Source organism: Scyliorhinus canicula, chromosome 5 (assembly GCF_902713615.1).
Source record: "Scyliorhinus canicula chromosome 5, sScyCan1.1, whole genome shotgun sequence".
Taxonomy (NCBI): domain Eukaryota; kingdom Metazoa; phylum Chordata; class Chondrichthyes; order Carcharhiniformes; family Scyliorhinidae; genus Scyliorhinus; species Scyliorhinus canicula.
Window position 1 is genome coordinate 148,886,698 of NC_052150.1, and position 17,207 is coordinate 148,903,904.

General features: G+C 44.9%; 1 protein-coding gene across 1 annotated transcript in view; it reads right to left on the reverse strand.

Moving 5' to 3' along the window:
* LOC119966320 (E3 ubiquitin-protein ligase HECW1-like) overlaps positions 1 to 17,207 on the reverse strand; it is a 664,661-nt gene that overhangs the window by 381,690 nt on the left and 265,764 nt on the right. The window contains 1 exon segment of the mRNA XM_038797802.1: positions 1,448 to 1,523. Within this exon segment, the coding sequence (XP_038653730.1) occupies positions 1,448 to 1,523 (76 nt within the window).

A 17,207-nucleotide genomic window follows, 5' to 3' on the forward strand; every position in this document is an offset into this window, starting at 1 on the left:
CTCCTTCTTCTCCTTTAAAATCTCTTTGGTAGCCAACCTCTTTGTCCAAGATTTAATCACCCCCCTCCAAATGTTCCTGCTTAGGCCCCTTGGGGCCTCACGGTAGCATGGTGGTTAGCATCAATGCTTCACAGCTCCAGGGTCCCAGGTTCGATTCCCGGCTGGGTCACTGTCTGTGTGGAGTCTGCACGTCCTCCCTGTGTGTGCGTGGGTTTCCTCAGGGTGCTCCGGTTTCCTCCCACAGTCCAAAGATGTGCGGGTTAGGTAGATTGGCCATGCTAAATTGCCCGTAGTTTAAGGTTAATGGGGGGATTGTTGGATTACGGGTATACGGGTTACGTGGGTTTAAGTAGGGTGATCATTGCTCGGCACAACATCGAGGGCCGAAGGGCCTGTTCTATGCTGTACTGTTCTATGTTCTATGTTTGGTTCTATTTTCTTTATTAGACAAATGTGAAATGCTTTGGGATATTATTCTATGTTAAATGTGTCAAATTAGCTGAATGCCTTCCTCGTTGTAATTAGGTTATGATTTGTTTACCACTCAATTGGATGGTGTTACAGAGGTGGAGAAGGAGTGAGCCAGATGAAAGAATTTCAAGTTCTAGTCTAATACTGCAACATTTAATCAAAATCTACATTTGGACTGTAATAACTGATACATGGAATTCCCATCAACTTCTCCGGACCTCCAACCTCACCATGATAGAAGGTCTGGATAAATAACAGAACCAACCATTTCTGCTGCTATGCTGGATGTTTTGTCAAAGGCATGGTGGGAGATCGGGATAACTCTGCCGAAGATCTATTCACAGGCTACAGTACGGTCACATGGCACACTTCCCTTCTGGTGATGCCAAGCTGCTATTCCTTGAAAGTCAGATGTTTTCTATGGCCACACATACATTGTTTTTTTCACTCTGTAAATTATCTTTGCTCATGGATGACCAGTTCTGAGTAGGTTAAAAACAACTTACTTTCCCTTAACATCTTCCTCACAATAAATTGTGCAATTTACACAAAATAATTTAGTTCATTTTTCAAGTTGCAACAATCAGAAACAGGAGTGGAATCAAGTAACTATATTTTTCTTACTATTACTGACATGAGTTAAACTTGAAAACTGGGCTGAGTTCACAATTACTACTAGTTTGTAACTGGTAGAGCGAACACCCTTTTTGTATTATTTTTACATTTCAAGAACGATGACACATATTACTAGAATGTAAGAAAGGGTGTCAAAGACAAGCTATTTTAAAACCCTTATGTTTGGGGTGGCGGGGGGGCTAGTAAAACAAAACAAGCAGTATTTTACTGTGTATAGTTAATTGTAGCTTATTCTAAGTAATGCCTTTGTGCAGCTTAGTTGAAACAAAAAACCCTACAAAGATAATCATTGCTTTGATGTTGAAGATTAGAGATGGGTGCATTTTAAAAGTAATCGTACCTGACAGCGTAAAATTGATCAGTCTCCGATTCCCCTGACCTTGAACAACTTCTTCACTGGAAATAGTTTTAAAAACCTAGTCAGTAGGAAAAGAAGAAATAACAATCAATAATGAGATTTTTCCTCAAGGCACAGAAAGTACCAAAGTTCAAATAGACAGAAACTATAGAAAAAAATCATTTCAGTGCTCTCATTAGGAAATATATAAGGCATTCTACTTTAAATCCTGTCAGACTAATGGAAAAAATATCTTCCAGAGTTGACTCAATAAAGAAATTACAGAGGTGATGAAATTCTTGTTAACAAAGATTAACTGAACAGAAATAACAAACACTGACCAGAACATGCAACGATCTGTTTACCTCAAAATGTGTAATTTAACCTTTTGAATGTTGCACTTAATTCAATATTCGGAGGACATCTCAGCTTCGACCATGTAACTAACTCCACAAGACTGTTGTGTTTTTATACGCACCAATCACTCAACAGGGATTGGGTAAACATGTTGTAGGTTCATTTATTTAAACTAGGCACATGAGAACACATGTACACAATGGAATATTTGAAGATCAGCAGAGTTGTGTGTGCTGTGTTCTGCTCACAGGCCAGAGTGAAATGGAGACTGGATCACAGGACACACTTCCCTTCTGCTGATGACAAGCTGCTCTCCCTTGAAGGGATATTACAACATCCTCTTTTCTTTAAAGATACTCCCCCCCTTCCAAAAATGTATAACTATTTACAGTACATATTCATGTTTAATTACCATTTAATAATATAATTATAATCGTTTATTGTCACAAATAGGCTTTAAATGAAGTTGCTGTGAAAAGCCGCTAGTTGTCACATTGCAGCGCCTGTTCGAGAGGCCGGTATGGGAATTTGATAAATATACAGAACTAATGAATCTATGGGTGTCTAAGACATAAACGTAATCCGCTGGTATGCCCAGATCTTGTAATGGTAACTGTGTTTGAAGGCTTTCTAAATGCCTCACATTGATCTGTGGGGTTCTCATTCTAGAGAATGTTGTTCCTGGTTGCATTTGGTATCTAGGCCTCGAGGCAAGTGGCTGTATGGTGGAATTAATATGATTTGTCCTTGGTTACATCTCACCGTTGCGCCTTTGTGTGTACTGACTTCATAGGATCTTTGTTCCAAACAAATCTTTGTCACTCAATTAGTTGCCACGTACCTTCTTTGGGGGTTTGGATGTGAACATGTCATACAGTAAGCAATTCTGTACTCGCATTTTTATTGTGCATGTTGGTGATCTTCTCTTTCAGTTTTAAAACTTGCTCTATAGTTTCTAATAGCGTTGAATGGGTGAGAGTAGGTAAATTGTCCACACTGGTCTGCCAAACATTAGCTCTGCCTGAGATGAAATAGTTGTGATTAAAGGTTTCACTCTCAGATGTAACATTGTAACATATAGATCTTGCTGGGTCTGTCTATATTTGAGAACTGGGATATCACTATGTGATTAATTTGCTCCGCTGGGCCATTAGATCTAGTGTAATGAGGAGAAGAAGTAGTGTGATTGATATTCAACTTCTCATACATATCCTGAAACGGCAAACCGATAAATTGCGGACCATTATCCGTAATGATCTCTCTCGCCACACCAAATAAACTGAAAATAACACTTAGAGTGTTTGTGACAATTGTGCTTGACATATTGCACAATTGTCGAATAATGGGGTAATTGGTAAAGTAATCGTCAATTATAAGGAAATCTGTGCCATGGACATGAAAGCGGTTGCAGTGATTTGAGATGAAAGATGGATCGAAACTTCATGTGGAATCAATGGTTCTTTGTGCTGACTGGGCGTATGTTCTTGACTTGCCTCACACTTCTTGACTATCACTTCAATGCCATTGTTCTCAACCAGCCAGTGGAATGTCTTTTTTGCAAGTCTTCCCATCTGATCAATGCCCATGTTTGAGTGATGAAGTTATTGAAGAATGTCAGGTTGCAAAGCTGAGCTGTCAGTCCTTAAAAATGGCTCCCCAGGAGATGCCTATCTCGTCCTGGTAAGGCCAAAATTGTTGCATGTGTTCAAGGGCGCGCTGAATTGAATCAATGACATTTTCTAAAGTGTGAAATCTTTCGCCATTTCTTCTTTTAAACTCGTGTTATGCAAAATGTACCAGATCAGTTGGTTGACTTGCATTCGCCTGAAAGCGTAATGTTGTAGCCGCCTTGACACTGTCAATCTTATCAAAATATTTTGGATATTTTGATGTTGGATATTTTGATATTAGGTCATGAACTGAGGTGATAGGAGTAATTTCTTTTATAAAAATAATAAATTTAGAGTACCCAATTATTTTTTCCAATTAAGGGGCAATTTAGCGTGACCAATCCGCCTACCCTGCACATCTTTTGGGTTGTGGGGGTGAAACCCACGCAGACACGGGGAGAATGTGCAAACGGCACACAGACAGTGACCCAGGGCCCGGATTCGAACCCGGGTCCTCAGCGCCGTAGGCATCAATGCTAACCACTGTGCCACCATGCTGCCCTGATAGGAGTAATTTCTGAAGTTGATCTGCCATGTGATTTCTGACTAATTCCTTGGATTGTGACGAGTGCAAATTCACAGGATGCCGGCTGACCTACATTTGCTGGGCCTCTCGTGTCACAGTGTATAACATTTGTGGCATCCAGGAGGATTGCCTACACTTGCCATCCAGGACTACGGACCCCTGCACATGAAATTAGTGAACCGTAAAAGCACAGTAGTAGGCTTTGCCATGACCTTCCAAGTCTGTAGATACATGTCTTTTAGAATCTGCAGAGGGAAGATGTTGGCACTTGCCCTTGTGTCAATCAAGGTAAGGCAGCAGTGCTAACCATTGCGCCATCGTGCCGCCTGGCACTGCACTTTAAGAAGGATGTTGAGACCTTGAAAAGATGCAGAACACATTCATTCAAACTCCCTGAAAATGGAAACAGTTTCAATAGTCCTCAGTAATCCAATAATTTTCAAAAGGGAATGAGATGAATACTTGGAAGACGGAAATTTTCCAGGGCTATTGGGAAAGAGGAAATTGGCGCTAGATGGATAACTTTACACAACTGTCACAACAGGCGTGGTGAACTGAATAGATTCCTTCTGTGCTTTATCATTCTATAATTCAACAATAATTGAAAGATCATGAGCAGACATGCTGAGAAAAGCTGTAAACCTGAGTCTGTCACATTGGCATTGTTATCTGAACATTGCTCTGCTACATATGGCTCTTTACCACAAGGCCACAACACACTGCCACGGCTCATTGTTCATGTTAGAAAACATTAATCCAGGAATTCTACAACAATGTATTTAAAGCAAACAGACTGTTTTTAAAAAGTACAAAAGGGATAAGAGTTTTGACTCTGAGCCAGTTCTGTTGACATGGACCTGAGCCAGCGAAAGGAGATTCCCTTATGCACTCCCTACCATTTATTATCAAATTATGTTCACTAGTTACACATCACAGATGGAGGAAGTACTCAGACAATTATCCCAATTTTAACTTTGAATGGGTGGCTGGTGAAATAGTATCAGAAAGGGAATTTTAACACCCAAGTCTCATTATGATCACTGAGGTGGGTGTCCCCACTGATTGACTGGCATCATGAGGAACCCTATCCACTTTTCAAGCAGGCCAGTCTGAGGGCGACAGTGTTGCATCTCTTCCTGGAAGATTGCACGTTGGAGGAGTGGAGGGAGAAAATGCTGAAAGTTGCAGCAAACCCCCAGGCCTGAGTAACCTCTCTGGAGGTTTTACAGAAAAGAAGAGGGAATTTTCCTTTCCCGCTAGTGGGTGAAAACATCCCAAAACATCAAATGCACCTGGCATGGAGAGAACAATGGAGATTGTCAGCTTCGGGAACATCTGGCCCTGGATGCAATGCTGACAAAACTGGCAACTCTGTCAATAAAACAGGCTTGGCTTCCTCCACATCACCATCAACAATTCTCTCCCATCTACAACATCCCACACCACTCTGTCCAAGGTCATAGTCATTGCAAACACATACTCACCTCTATCTAGCACTGGCACTAGCAGCACTCTTTACTCACTCGATATATTTTGTACAATCAGAAACTCTTCTCATGGCAACTTCCTCACTGCACATTCCAGAAATGGGTATTCCATTTAAACATCATTATCTGGATTCCATTTTATTTTATTTCACTCTCAGCATCTTCACACCAAACAGAAGTCCCGCACATCTGCATTCGCCCTCTTGGACACTACCCACTAATAATTGTCCTCTCACTGTAGAATAAGTCATCACAAAAGACCATAAGGGATAGGACCAGAATTCGGCCACTCGTCCCATCATATCTGTTCCGCCATTCAATCATGGCTGATATTGTTCTCATCCCCATTCTCCTGCCTTCTGCCCATAACCTCTGATCCCCTTATTAATTAATACCACGGAGAGGAGTAAAACTACTAGTAACACCATGAACCTTTCTTGAGCTGGAGCAGAAAGCACTGGAAATCAATTATACTTTGAGAGCAGATAAAATAAGAGTTGTTGCGGTCAAGGCTTCACTGAATTGACATACCTTGCTGAACTTTGAAAACACACACTACATCAAGATGCATCGTGATGCCTGTCAGCTGCTAGTGTCCAGTCTCTCAGTGTTATCTAAACTCTTGTCCTTTTATCTTTCCTCCACGTCCTTCACTGGAGCCGAAGCCCACAGAAAAAACTCACCTCAGACAAGGTGAATTCCTCTGAGGAATCACGTTTCCCAATCACAAGTGCAGAGACTAAAATCCTGGCTGGGTTACAGAATGTATTTGTGGCGTTTTCTGGTGGTGAAACAGAAAGCAGGTAACGGTGGCAGGAAAGCCCTAGGGTGAGCCACTCTCCCAGCTCGACTGAGGAAGATGGAGGTATGAACTTTGTAAACCCAGCTTGGAGATGAAAACCGTTTGCTTAACACACGCAGCTAAATGAAGTATTTCAAGACCTTCCAGGGAGTTTCAGCATCATGGCTACAAATATGGAGGAGCCGCTTTCAGTCTGTGTGACACCATCTCCCATGGCATCTACCTTGGAGGGTATGACCATCCCCTGGTAGATGTAGCTAGGCTCTCAAAATACGAATAAACGTTCTTAACCTTTGCAACTTTGATAGAAGCCACAGATGCAAATGACTTGGTTTATGCCCCCTTGGAAGGTCTGTTCATTTGCATGTGCTCTTGTTAATATAGATTAACCAGTGACATTTTCCTAAGTACAGTAATATTTGTACTGTTTGACAGCTAACATTTCCAAGTCCCTCTATGTAATGTTTCAGTTTCTGTCAGAATTGAGACAACTAATCTTAACCAATTCCTATATCATTGTTCAGCTCATTTTACACGTTTCAGGAAATATGATATGTTCATCAACGAAAGTGAATATAACTGAGCGATAAACACATTTTTATTTAGCTTATCCACCACATAACGGTGCACATTTTGCACTATTTTATAAACAATGAGAAGAGCTGGTTAAAGATGAAGTAAGTTTATCTATCAAAGCAAAGATATACAGCAACTAATAGTTGTGAATGTCCTGTGCATGTTTTCCCTTTGCTGGTATTACACAGAAATGTAGAGCATGTTTTCTTCTTAACATGAAGTGGCAGTTTGAGCAAACATTCCAGCACTGACTTTCATAAGGATACTGGGTTTCCACACCAAGTAAAATAAAGAACTTTGATTTATTCACAATAGCGACATGTAAACTACCTGTGTTCTTTCTCTCTGATCGGTACCTTACTGGCCGACCTTTTATACAATGGTTAATAGAGTTCCCCTGCCCCTTGGCAAGGGAGCTCATACTCCGCAAGGGCCATGAGGAAGATAATCATACCCCCCGCTGTAAGTCCCGTGTGGGATATTACATTGGGCAAATCTGGAATTACTGCTGCAGTCGATGCTAAAAGCAAACTTAATTAGGTTATTGCACACCTTGTGAATATTATAAAGGCCATATTGGAAAACTACAATCAATACATTCAAAGAACAAAGAACAATATAGCACAGGACAGGCTCTTCAGCCATCCAAGCCTGTACCGGTCATGATACCAACTTTTGCCAAAACCTGAGCTCTTACTTAAAAGTTCAGTTTGCTTGTAGCCCACCTTCATTTTTTGGAAGTGGGAGAAGATGAGGACAGTGAAATGCGGGTTTTTGGATCTTCCAACGAACAAAACTAAACATTGAAATCATGAATTGCTAAGAAGAGGATGCAGCAAGGCATTAGTGCATTATGGAATGTGAAGATCAGCTCTAAATTAGTTTTACATCACCGATGGTAACTCAGCCTGTGAGAGCTGACGTTAACCATATGCAACCATGGGTTGCATCCTTTTGCCATTCTTAATATTCCACACTTTACCATTACCATTCCCGGTCCTGAATAGTAAGAAGAGGCCCAGGGTAGCATGGTGGCACAGTGGTTAGCACTGCTGCCTCACAGCTCCAGGGACCGGGTTCAATTCTGCCTCGAGTAAATGTGTGGAATTTACACTTTCTCCCTGTGTTTGCATGGGTTTCCTCCGGTTGCTCCGGCTTCCTCCCACAGTCCAAAGATGTGCAGGTTAGGCGGATTGGCCATGATAAATTGCCCCTAGTGTCCAAAAGGTTAGGTCGGGCGACGAGAATAGGGCGGAAGCGTGGGCTTAGGCAGAGTGCTCTTTCCAAGAGCCGGTGCAGACTCAATGGACCAAATGGCCTCCTTCTGCACTGTAAATTCTATGATTCCAAAATGAAGACATTTTACCCACAAAATAATTTTTCCTGCTACCAGCAGCATTGCCTCTGGTTTTCAGCTATAAGAAAGTCAAACTCATATCAGAGTTATGCTATGAGAAGAACGGAATTTGTTTGCAATAAAGGATTGACTATGCAACCAGATAAAACAAACCAAATATAATCGTTTGAACATTTGATCCAACACTTTCAGGGCAGACCAGTATAACAGCGAATGATATTGTAGTAATGCAGACATTTATTGATGACATTGCAAAGAATGGTATAGCACCAATCACTGTTTGCAGATGTTTTATTTCCAACATCCAAGAAATACAATTGTAGCTAAATGAAATAAGGAGTAGCACAGAGCTGAGGGAATGGTGCACTGTCAGAGGGGCAACTTCTTGGATGAGAAGTTAAGCCAACACTCTAATGTCTGCTCAGGACAACATAAATTCTCTGTGTTGTCCGATCTAACATGCAACCTTCTGCCAAAACCACCAAAACAGATTATCTGGTCATTTATCTCACTGGGCACAAATGTGCTGCTATGTTTGGCTCCATAACAGGCACTCTGATAAAAGAGTAATTTAATCATTATGAAGCGCGTTGGAGCGGGAAAGTGGGAAAGGCACTATATAAAAGAAAGGCTACAATAAAATCTGAGGAAATTGCAATCTTCCAGAAAGGCTTTAGTTACATTTCTTATTGCAGTTATTTCTGATTGGCTTATTCATCAGCTACAAGGTGGAGTGAGTTTCTTGTGTGACTTTGTTCATGAATGACCCTAGAGATTAGAAACGCTGGCCACACCAACAACATTCATAACCCATGAAATCATTTTTTTTAAAGTTAAGAGTGTTTGTATTGTTAACATGCCATTATGAGTTCTGAGAGGGAATCGAGAGTAAGGAATACGTCTCTTTTTCGATATGAGGGTGGAGGGAACAGGAGCTTTGGTTTGTCATTGCCTCGAGGGAGGTTATTACCGGACCAGGGTGTCCACTGGCTCCCCCAAAGTGACAACAGCCTTTCTATCAAGTGAGTGAAGACTCTTGAGGGTGTTTCAGACCTCAAGACTAATTGTTAATCCACTAGCAGGATCAGATGGGGAAAATGTGAAGAGATATGCGGTTTTGGTTAAGGAGCATATTCCCCAAGAATGGTTGCCGGAATCTGAGGATTAGATCTGAGGGGAGATTTGCATACGTGCAGTGCGGTCAGCCTAATTTGAAGGTGTACCTGCGAAAGAGACCCGAGGAGTTTGGAGATTTGCATATGTGCAGTGCGGTCAGCCTAATTTGAAGGTGTACCTGCGAAGGAGACCCGAGGAGTTTGAGTGAAGGCAAGCATCCGCCAGAGGGCAGCAGAGCAGAGCTACTGATTGGCTGTTCCGGGGAGATTTGCCTACGTGCAGTGCGGTCAGCCTAATTTGAAGGTGTACCTGCAAAGGAGACCCGAGGAGTTGAGTGAAGGCAAGCATCCAGCAGAGGGCAGCAGAGCAGAGCTACTGATTGGCTGCTCTGGGGATATTTGCATACGTGCAGTGCGGTCAGCCTAATGTGAAGGTGGTTTGTGAAGGGGCTGTTGTCAAGTGACAATTAAACCCGAAACACTTCCTCAATGTTTCCCTCCCTATCCCCTCCACTAACCAAAAAAAAACAGCCGTGGTTGTCGGGAAGGTAAGTTTATCTCTTTAAAAACTTACCTTGAAGGGTGACATCACAGCAAAGCAATGACCTGATTGGCTGGCAAGGAAAGTGCTCCAATTAGCAGTTGCTGGGAGAAATTTAACTCTTCGTGTGTTGGTGAGTATTGTGATTGGTAAGTAAAATCTTTATTCCTTTCACTTATTAATTATTTGATACTATATTTGTAATCAGTTAAGGTAAAGGGTAAAAATGGCAGGAGATCCCAGACCCGTGTTATGCTCCTCGTGTGCAATGTGGGAGTTCAGGGACGCGGCCGATGCCCCTGACTCCTTCATGTGCGGGAAGTGTGTCCAGCTGCAGCTCCTGTTAGACCGCATGACGGCTCTGGAGCTGCGGATGGACTCACTTTGGAGCATCCGCGATGCTGAGGAGGTCGTGGATAGCATGTTCAGTGAGTTGGTCACACCGCAGATTAGGATTGGTGAAGGAGACAGGCAATGGGTGACCAAAAGGCAGAGAAAGAGCAGGAAGGCAGTGCAGGTGTCCCCTGCAGTCATCTCCCTCCAAAACAGGTATACCGTTTTGGATACTGTTGGGGGAGATGACTCACCAGGGGAAGGCAGTAGTAGCCAGGCTCATGGCACCGTGGCTAGCTCTGTTGAACAGAAGGGCGGGAAAAAGACTGGCAGGGCTATAGTCATAGGGGATTCAATTGTAAGGGGAGTAGACAGGCGTTTCTGTGGTCGGAAACGAGACTCCTGAATGGTATGTTGCCTCCCGGGTGCACGGGTCAGGGATGTCTCCGATCGGCTGCAGGACATACTGAAGGGGGAGGGTGAACAGCCAGTTGTCGTGGTGCATATAGACACCAACGATATAGGTAAAAAAAGGGATGGGATCCTACAATCAGAATTTAGGGAGTTAGGAGATAAGTTAAAAAGTAGGACCTCAAAGGTAGTAATCTCAGGATTGCTACCAGTGCCACGGGACAGTCAGAGTAGAAATTCAAGAATAGTCAGAATGAATACGTGGCTGGAGAGCTGGTGCAGGAGGGAGGGGTTCAGATTTTTGGGACATTGGAACCGGTTCTGGGGGCGGTGGGACCATTACAAACCGGATGGTCTACACCTGGGCAGGACTGGAACAAATGTCCTAGGGGGTGCTTTTGCTAACACTGTTGGGGAGGTTTTAAACTAATGTTTCAGGGGGATGGGAACCAGATTAGGAAGTTAGAGGTCAGTAAAGAAGCAGCAACTAAAGCCAGTAAGGTACGAGGCAATAAACTCAATGTGACTAAGGGGAAGAGTAGACAGGGAAGAGATGATGAACGCAAAGGTGGTCTGAGGTGCATTTGTTTTAATGCGAGAAGTGTAGCAGGTAAGGCAGATGAATTTAGGGCTTGGATCAGTACCTGGGAATATGATGCTATTGGTATTACTGAGACTTGGTTGAGGGAAGGGCAGGACTGGCAACTGAATATCCCAGGGAACAGATGCTTCAGGAGGGATAGAGAGGGAGGTAGAAGGGGTGGAGTAGTTGCATTACTCGTCAGAGATGATATCACAGCTGTGATTAAGGAGGGCACGATGGAGGATCGAGCACTGAGGCAATATGGGTGGAGCTGAGAAATAGGAAGGGTGCAGTAACATTGTTGGGACTTTACTACAGGCCTCCCAAAAGCGAGCATGAAGTAGAGGTACAAATATGCAGACAGATTATAGAAAAATGTAGGAGCAATAGAGTGGTTGTGATGGGAGATTTTAACTTCCCCAACATTGAATGGGATTCGTGTAGTGTTGGAGGCGTAGATGGAGCAGAGTTTGTAAGGAGCATCCAGGAGAGTTTTTTAGAGCAGTATGTAAATAGTCCAACTCAGGAAGGGGCCATACTGTACCTGGTATTGGGGAATGATCCCGGCCAGGTGGTTGATGTTTCAGTCGGTGATTACTTTGGGAATAGCGATCACAATTCCGTAAGTTTTAGAATACTCATGGACAAGGACAAGAGGGGTCCGAAAGGAAGAGTACTAAATTGGGGAAAGGCAGAGTATAACTAAATTCGGCAGGAGCTAGGGAATGTGGATTGGGAGCAGCTGTTTAAGAGTAAATCCACATTTGAAATGTGGAAGTCTTTTAAGGAAAGGTTGATTAGAGTGCAGGACAGACATGTTCCTGTGAAAATGAAAGATAGAAATGGCAAGATTAGGGAACCATGGATGACGGGTGAAATTGTGAGACTAGCTAAGATGAAAAAGGAAGCATACATAGGATCGAGGCAACTTAAAACTGATGAAGCTTTGGAGGAATATCGGGAAAGTAGGACGAATCTCAAACGCGCAATAAAGAGGGCTCAAAGGGGTCATGAAATATCTTTGGCTAACAGGGTTAAGGAAAATCCCAAAGCATTTTATTTGTATGTAAGGACCAAGAGGGTAACTAGAGAAAGGATTGGCCCACTTAAAGACAAAAGAGGGAATTTATGCGTGGACTCAGAGGAAATGGGTGAGATTCTTAATGAGTACTTTGCATCGGTATTCACAAAGGAGAGGGACAAGACGGATGTTGAGGCTAGGGATGGATGTTTAAATACTCTCGGTCAAGTTGTCATACGGAAGGGGGAAGCTTTGGGTATTTTAAAAGACATTAAGGTGGACAAGTCTCTAGGACCGGATGGGATCTATCCCAGGGTACTGAGGGAAGCGAGGGTTGAAATAGCTGGGGCCTTAACAGATATCTTTGCAGCATCCTTGAGCACGGGTGAGGTCCCGGAGGACTGGAGAATTGCTAATGTTGTCCCTTTGTTTAAGAAGGGTAGCAGGGATAATCCAGGGAATTATAGACCTGTGAGCTTGACGTCAGTGGTAGGCAAATTTTCTTTGTTCTTTGTTGATTACACGCCGCCCCTCCCCCCTCCATCACCCATTTACGCACCATTGACACATTGGCCGCCCAATAGTACCCCAAAAGGTTGGGCAGCGCCAGCCCGCCTTTATCCCTCCCTCGCTCCAGGAAAACCCTCTTCACTCTCCGAGTCCCATGTGCCCACACAAAGCTCAAGATACTGCTAGTCACTCTCCTAAAGAAGGCCCTGGGGATGAAGATGGGCAGGCACTGAAAGAGGAACAAGAACCTCGGAAGCACCGTCATTTTGACGGACTGCACCCTCCCCGCCAACGACAATGGCAACATGTCCCACCTCTTGAACTCCTCCTCCAGCCTGGTGAAATTATGTTTGTGAAGAGTCCCACAGTCCCTGGCCACCTGCACCCCCAGGTACCTAAAACTCTCCCCTGCCCGCCTAAGCGGGAGCCTACCAATTCCTTCCTCCTGGTCTCCAGGGTGCACCACAAACACCTCACTCTTGCCTAAATTTAGTTTATAACCCGAAAAGGTCCCAAACTCAGCTAGCAGCTCCATCACCCCCGGCATCCCTCCTACCGGGTCCGCCACATACAGTAACAGGTCATCGGCATACAACGACACCCTATGTTCCTCCCCACCTCGCACCAAACCTCTCCACCTCTCTGAATCCCTCAACGCCATCGCCAGCGGCTCGATTGCCAATGCAAACAACAAGGGGGACAGGGGGCAACCCTGCCTGGTCCCTCGGTAAAGCCGGAAGTACTCCAACCTCCTCCCGTTCGTGGCCACGCACGCCATCGGGGCCTCATATAGCAGCCTCACCCATCTAATAAACCCTTCACCAAATCCAAACCTCCCCAACACCTCCCATAAGTACCCCCACTCCACTCTATCGAAGGCCTCCTCCGCCTCCAGGGCCACCACTATCTCTGCCTCCCCCTCAATCGCCGGCATCGTGATGACATTCAATAACCTCCGCACATTTGTGTTCAGCTGCCTTCCCTTCACACACCCTGTCTGGTCCTCGTGTACAACCCCTGGCACACAGTCCTCTATCCTGGTGGCCAGGATTTTTGCCAGCACCTTGGCATCTACGTTGAGGAGAGATATGGGCCTGTATGAACCACACTGCTGGGGGTCCTTGTCCTTCTTTAAAATTAACGAGATCAGCGCCCGCGACATCGTTGGGGGAAAAGTCCCCCCTTCCCATGCTTCATTAAGTGTCCGCACCAGCAAGGGGCCCACTAGGTCCACAAACTTTTTATAAAATTCCACCGGGAACCCAACCGGCCCCGGTGCCTTCCCTGACTGCATCTGCCCGATCCCCTTAACTAGCTCCTCCAGCTCAATCGTCACACCCAACCCCTCCACCTGCTCCTCCTGCACCTTCGGGAAAGATAGCTCGTCGAGGAACCTCTCCATTCCCCTCCTCTCCCCCGTTGGCTCCGACCGGTACAGTTCCCCGTAAAAGTCCTCGAAGACCTCATTCACCTCTACCCCCTTCCGCACCACATTCCCACTCTTGTCTCTCACTCCAGCAATTTCCTTAGCCACATCCCGCTTGCGGAGCTGATGAGCCAACATCCTACTCGCCTTTTCACCATGTTCGTACACTGCCCCTTGTGCCTTCCTCCACTGGTCAGTGGTCAGCAAATCAAATTTAGCCTGCAGGCTGCGTCTCTCCCCCAACAGTCCCTCCTCTCTCCTCTAGTGCCTCTGCGTACCTCCTGTCTACCTCCAGCATCTTCCCCACCAGTCTATCCCTCTCGCTCCTCTCCCTGTGTGCCCGGATGGATATCAGCTCCCCACGAATCAGTGCCTTCAGGGATTCCCAGACCACCCCCACCTGAACCTCTCCCGTATCATTCACCTCGAGGTACCCCTCAATACCTGCCCGGACCCTCCTACACACCTCCTCCTCCGCCAACAACCCCACATCCAACTGCCACAACGGGTGCTGGTCCTGCACCTCCCCCATCTCCAACTCTATCCAATACGGAGCGTGGTCGGAGATTGCAATGGCCGAATACTCGGCCTCCTCCACTCTCGGAATCAATCCCCTACTCACCACGAAGAAGTCTATCCGAGAGTAGACCCTATGTACGTGGGAGAAGAAAGAGTACTCCCGTGCCCTCGGCCTCACAAACCTCCATGGATCCACCCCACCCATCTGGTCCATAAACCCTCTCAGTACCTTGGCCGCCGCCGGCCTCCTACCCGTCCTAGAGCTGGACCGATCCAGTGAAGGATCCAACACCGTATTGAAGTCCCCCCCCATGATCAGACCTCCCGCCTCCAGATCCGGGACCCGTCCCAACATACGCCTCATAAAGCCCGCGTCGTCCCAATTTGGGGCATACACACTAGCAAGCACCACCTTCTCTCCTTGTAGCCTGCCCCTAACCATAACATACCTACCCCCCCTTATCCGCCACCACCTCCGATGCCTCAAACAACACATTTTTCCCCACCAGAATCGCCACCCCCCGGTTCTTCACATCCAACCCAGAGTAGAAAACCTGCCCCACCCACCCCTTCCTCAGACGGACCTGGTCCGCCACCTTCAGCCCCCTCAGATGAGCAAGTACCCTCGATATTCATTGTCTTGTTGACTGTCACTTTTATAGCGTTGTAGAAACACCAGTTTTTTTAAAGAAGGTTATGAATGGCCTTTTTTAAGCTTTTCCACACACGCCATTGTTACTATATAGTTCATTGGTTGAGAGCAGAGTGTATACTGGGTGAAATGATATCAAAGTCCTATGAGCTGGCATGGAGGGTATATGGGGCTATTAGGGGTGGGTGAAGGAGCATCTGTTAGCATGGAGGGTATGAGAGGCCATTGGGGGTGGACAGGGGGCATGGCATACAATGCAATAGATGGGGCATAGTGGTAGGTGGTGAGAGATGTGAGGGCCTAAAATTTAACAGAGGTGATACTTTTAAATAACAAATGGGAAAATGGTGCAAGGGAAAAGGAAGTCAGATTGGGACAGACAAGTAACAAAACTGAAGATGTATCCTGAGGAGATGCAAGCAACAATAGTAGAACCGTTGAGGGGGAGGGAAGCATGTAAAATCTGTGAAGAGAATGTGGCAGGGAAAATGCACCATACATCAATGGTGGATCGCTACCAAAAACACTAACCAAATCCTTCTCCAATTTCGGCAGCTAAGGTCGAACGCTCCTTTAGCACCCACTCTCTGAGAAAAGGTTTATGAAACTCAATGTTAAGGCCAGAAAGCTACTAAGTGCTTGACTGCTAAAGTTTCAGTGAACATAAATATCTGCAGAATTGGGCTCCATAAGTGCCTGTAGCTTTGGTGGTCTGGGGGACAGTTTTTAATACCAAAATGTCATCTGCGTACCTTCAGCCACTGGTGCACGACAACATCCAGGCCTAGTTGCAAATTTCCCTCTCCTAATTTATTTGTATTTTAAAATTCGCTTAACCCTTAAGGCAAGTCTAATTTGCAGACATGTTTCCATTACAGAAGGAATAAATCATCAATTGAATCCTGGGTGAAGAATAAAGCTATTGGTTGTTGCGTGGCCGCAGGGGATTAAATAGCTCTGTGCGCTGAAGCCAGTATCACAGATGAAAGCATTTGCATGCAGAATTAGATTTTCCACAGTTTTCCCCTCAACTGGAGTTTCAATGCACAAACTGAAAATGAGTTTTCGCTTGGACTTTGGGATCAACACAAACTGAACAGAGAATAAACCAGTGGAAGCATTTCTAGAATCAATCCAATGAAGGGTGTGAGGATGCATTCTCTTATCTTCTACTGCCCATCAGTAGTCAGGCATGGGGGCATTTAAAATGGTCAGCGTGACCCGCTCCATTGTGATTTGAAAATGTTGGATTTTGCCTGAGTCAGACAGCAGCGTCAGATATTTGTGAATCAGGGGCCTACTCTTTCAATAGGATTCTGACAAGCATCTTAACCAGGACATCAGCAAGGCATCCTCCATACCAGCGCAACAGATAGGGCATGGTCAGACCACAATGCGACCTGGCAAAGCCTAATTCAAAACCTTCCCTTGTGCTGCTAGGAAGAGTAGAAATAATTCTCCAAGGTCCTCAAGAGAAGTGCCGGCCTCTACTTTCCATCATACTCCTACTTCCTTTAATGTGTTTCCCTTTTTCTTCTGTATTCCTATTGATCTATCTTTATGGCCTATGCATGTTCTTTTATTTCTTTTCAAGTTTGCAGAAATATAGTATTCAGTACCAGTACTCTGTAGAAAGGCACTTAGGATGTAAGAGAAGTGGATGTGGAAGTGGAAGCACCTTGGAGCAATGCAAGTGTTGGATTTTGGAGATGGGAGCTGAGGAGCTGGAGCCTGGAGGACTATGAAGGGGTAAGTGTTTGGCCTCTAAGAGGGACATTTGATGTGTCGCACCTGCTACCTAGCCTGAAGGAAAATACTCCAGATGCTGGAAATCTGAAATAAACACAAAAAATGCTGTGAATATTCAGCAGATCAAG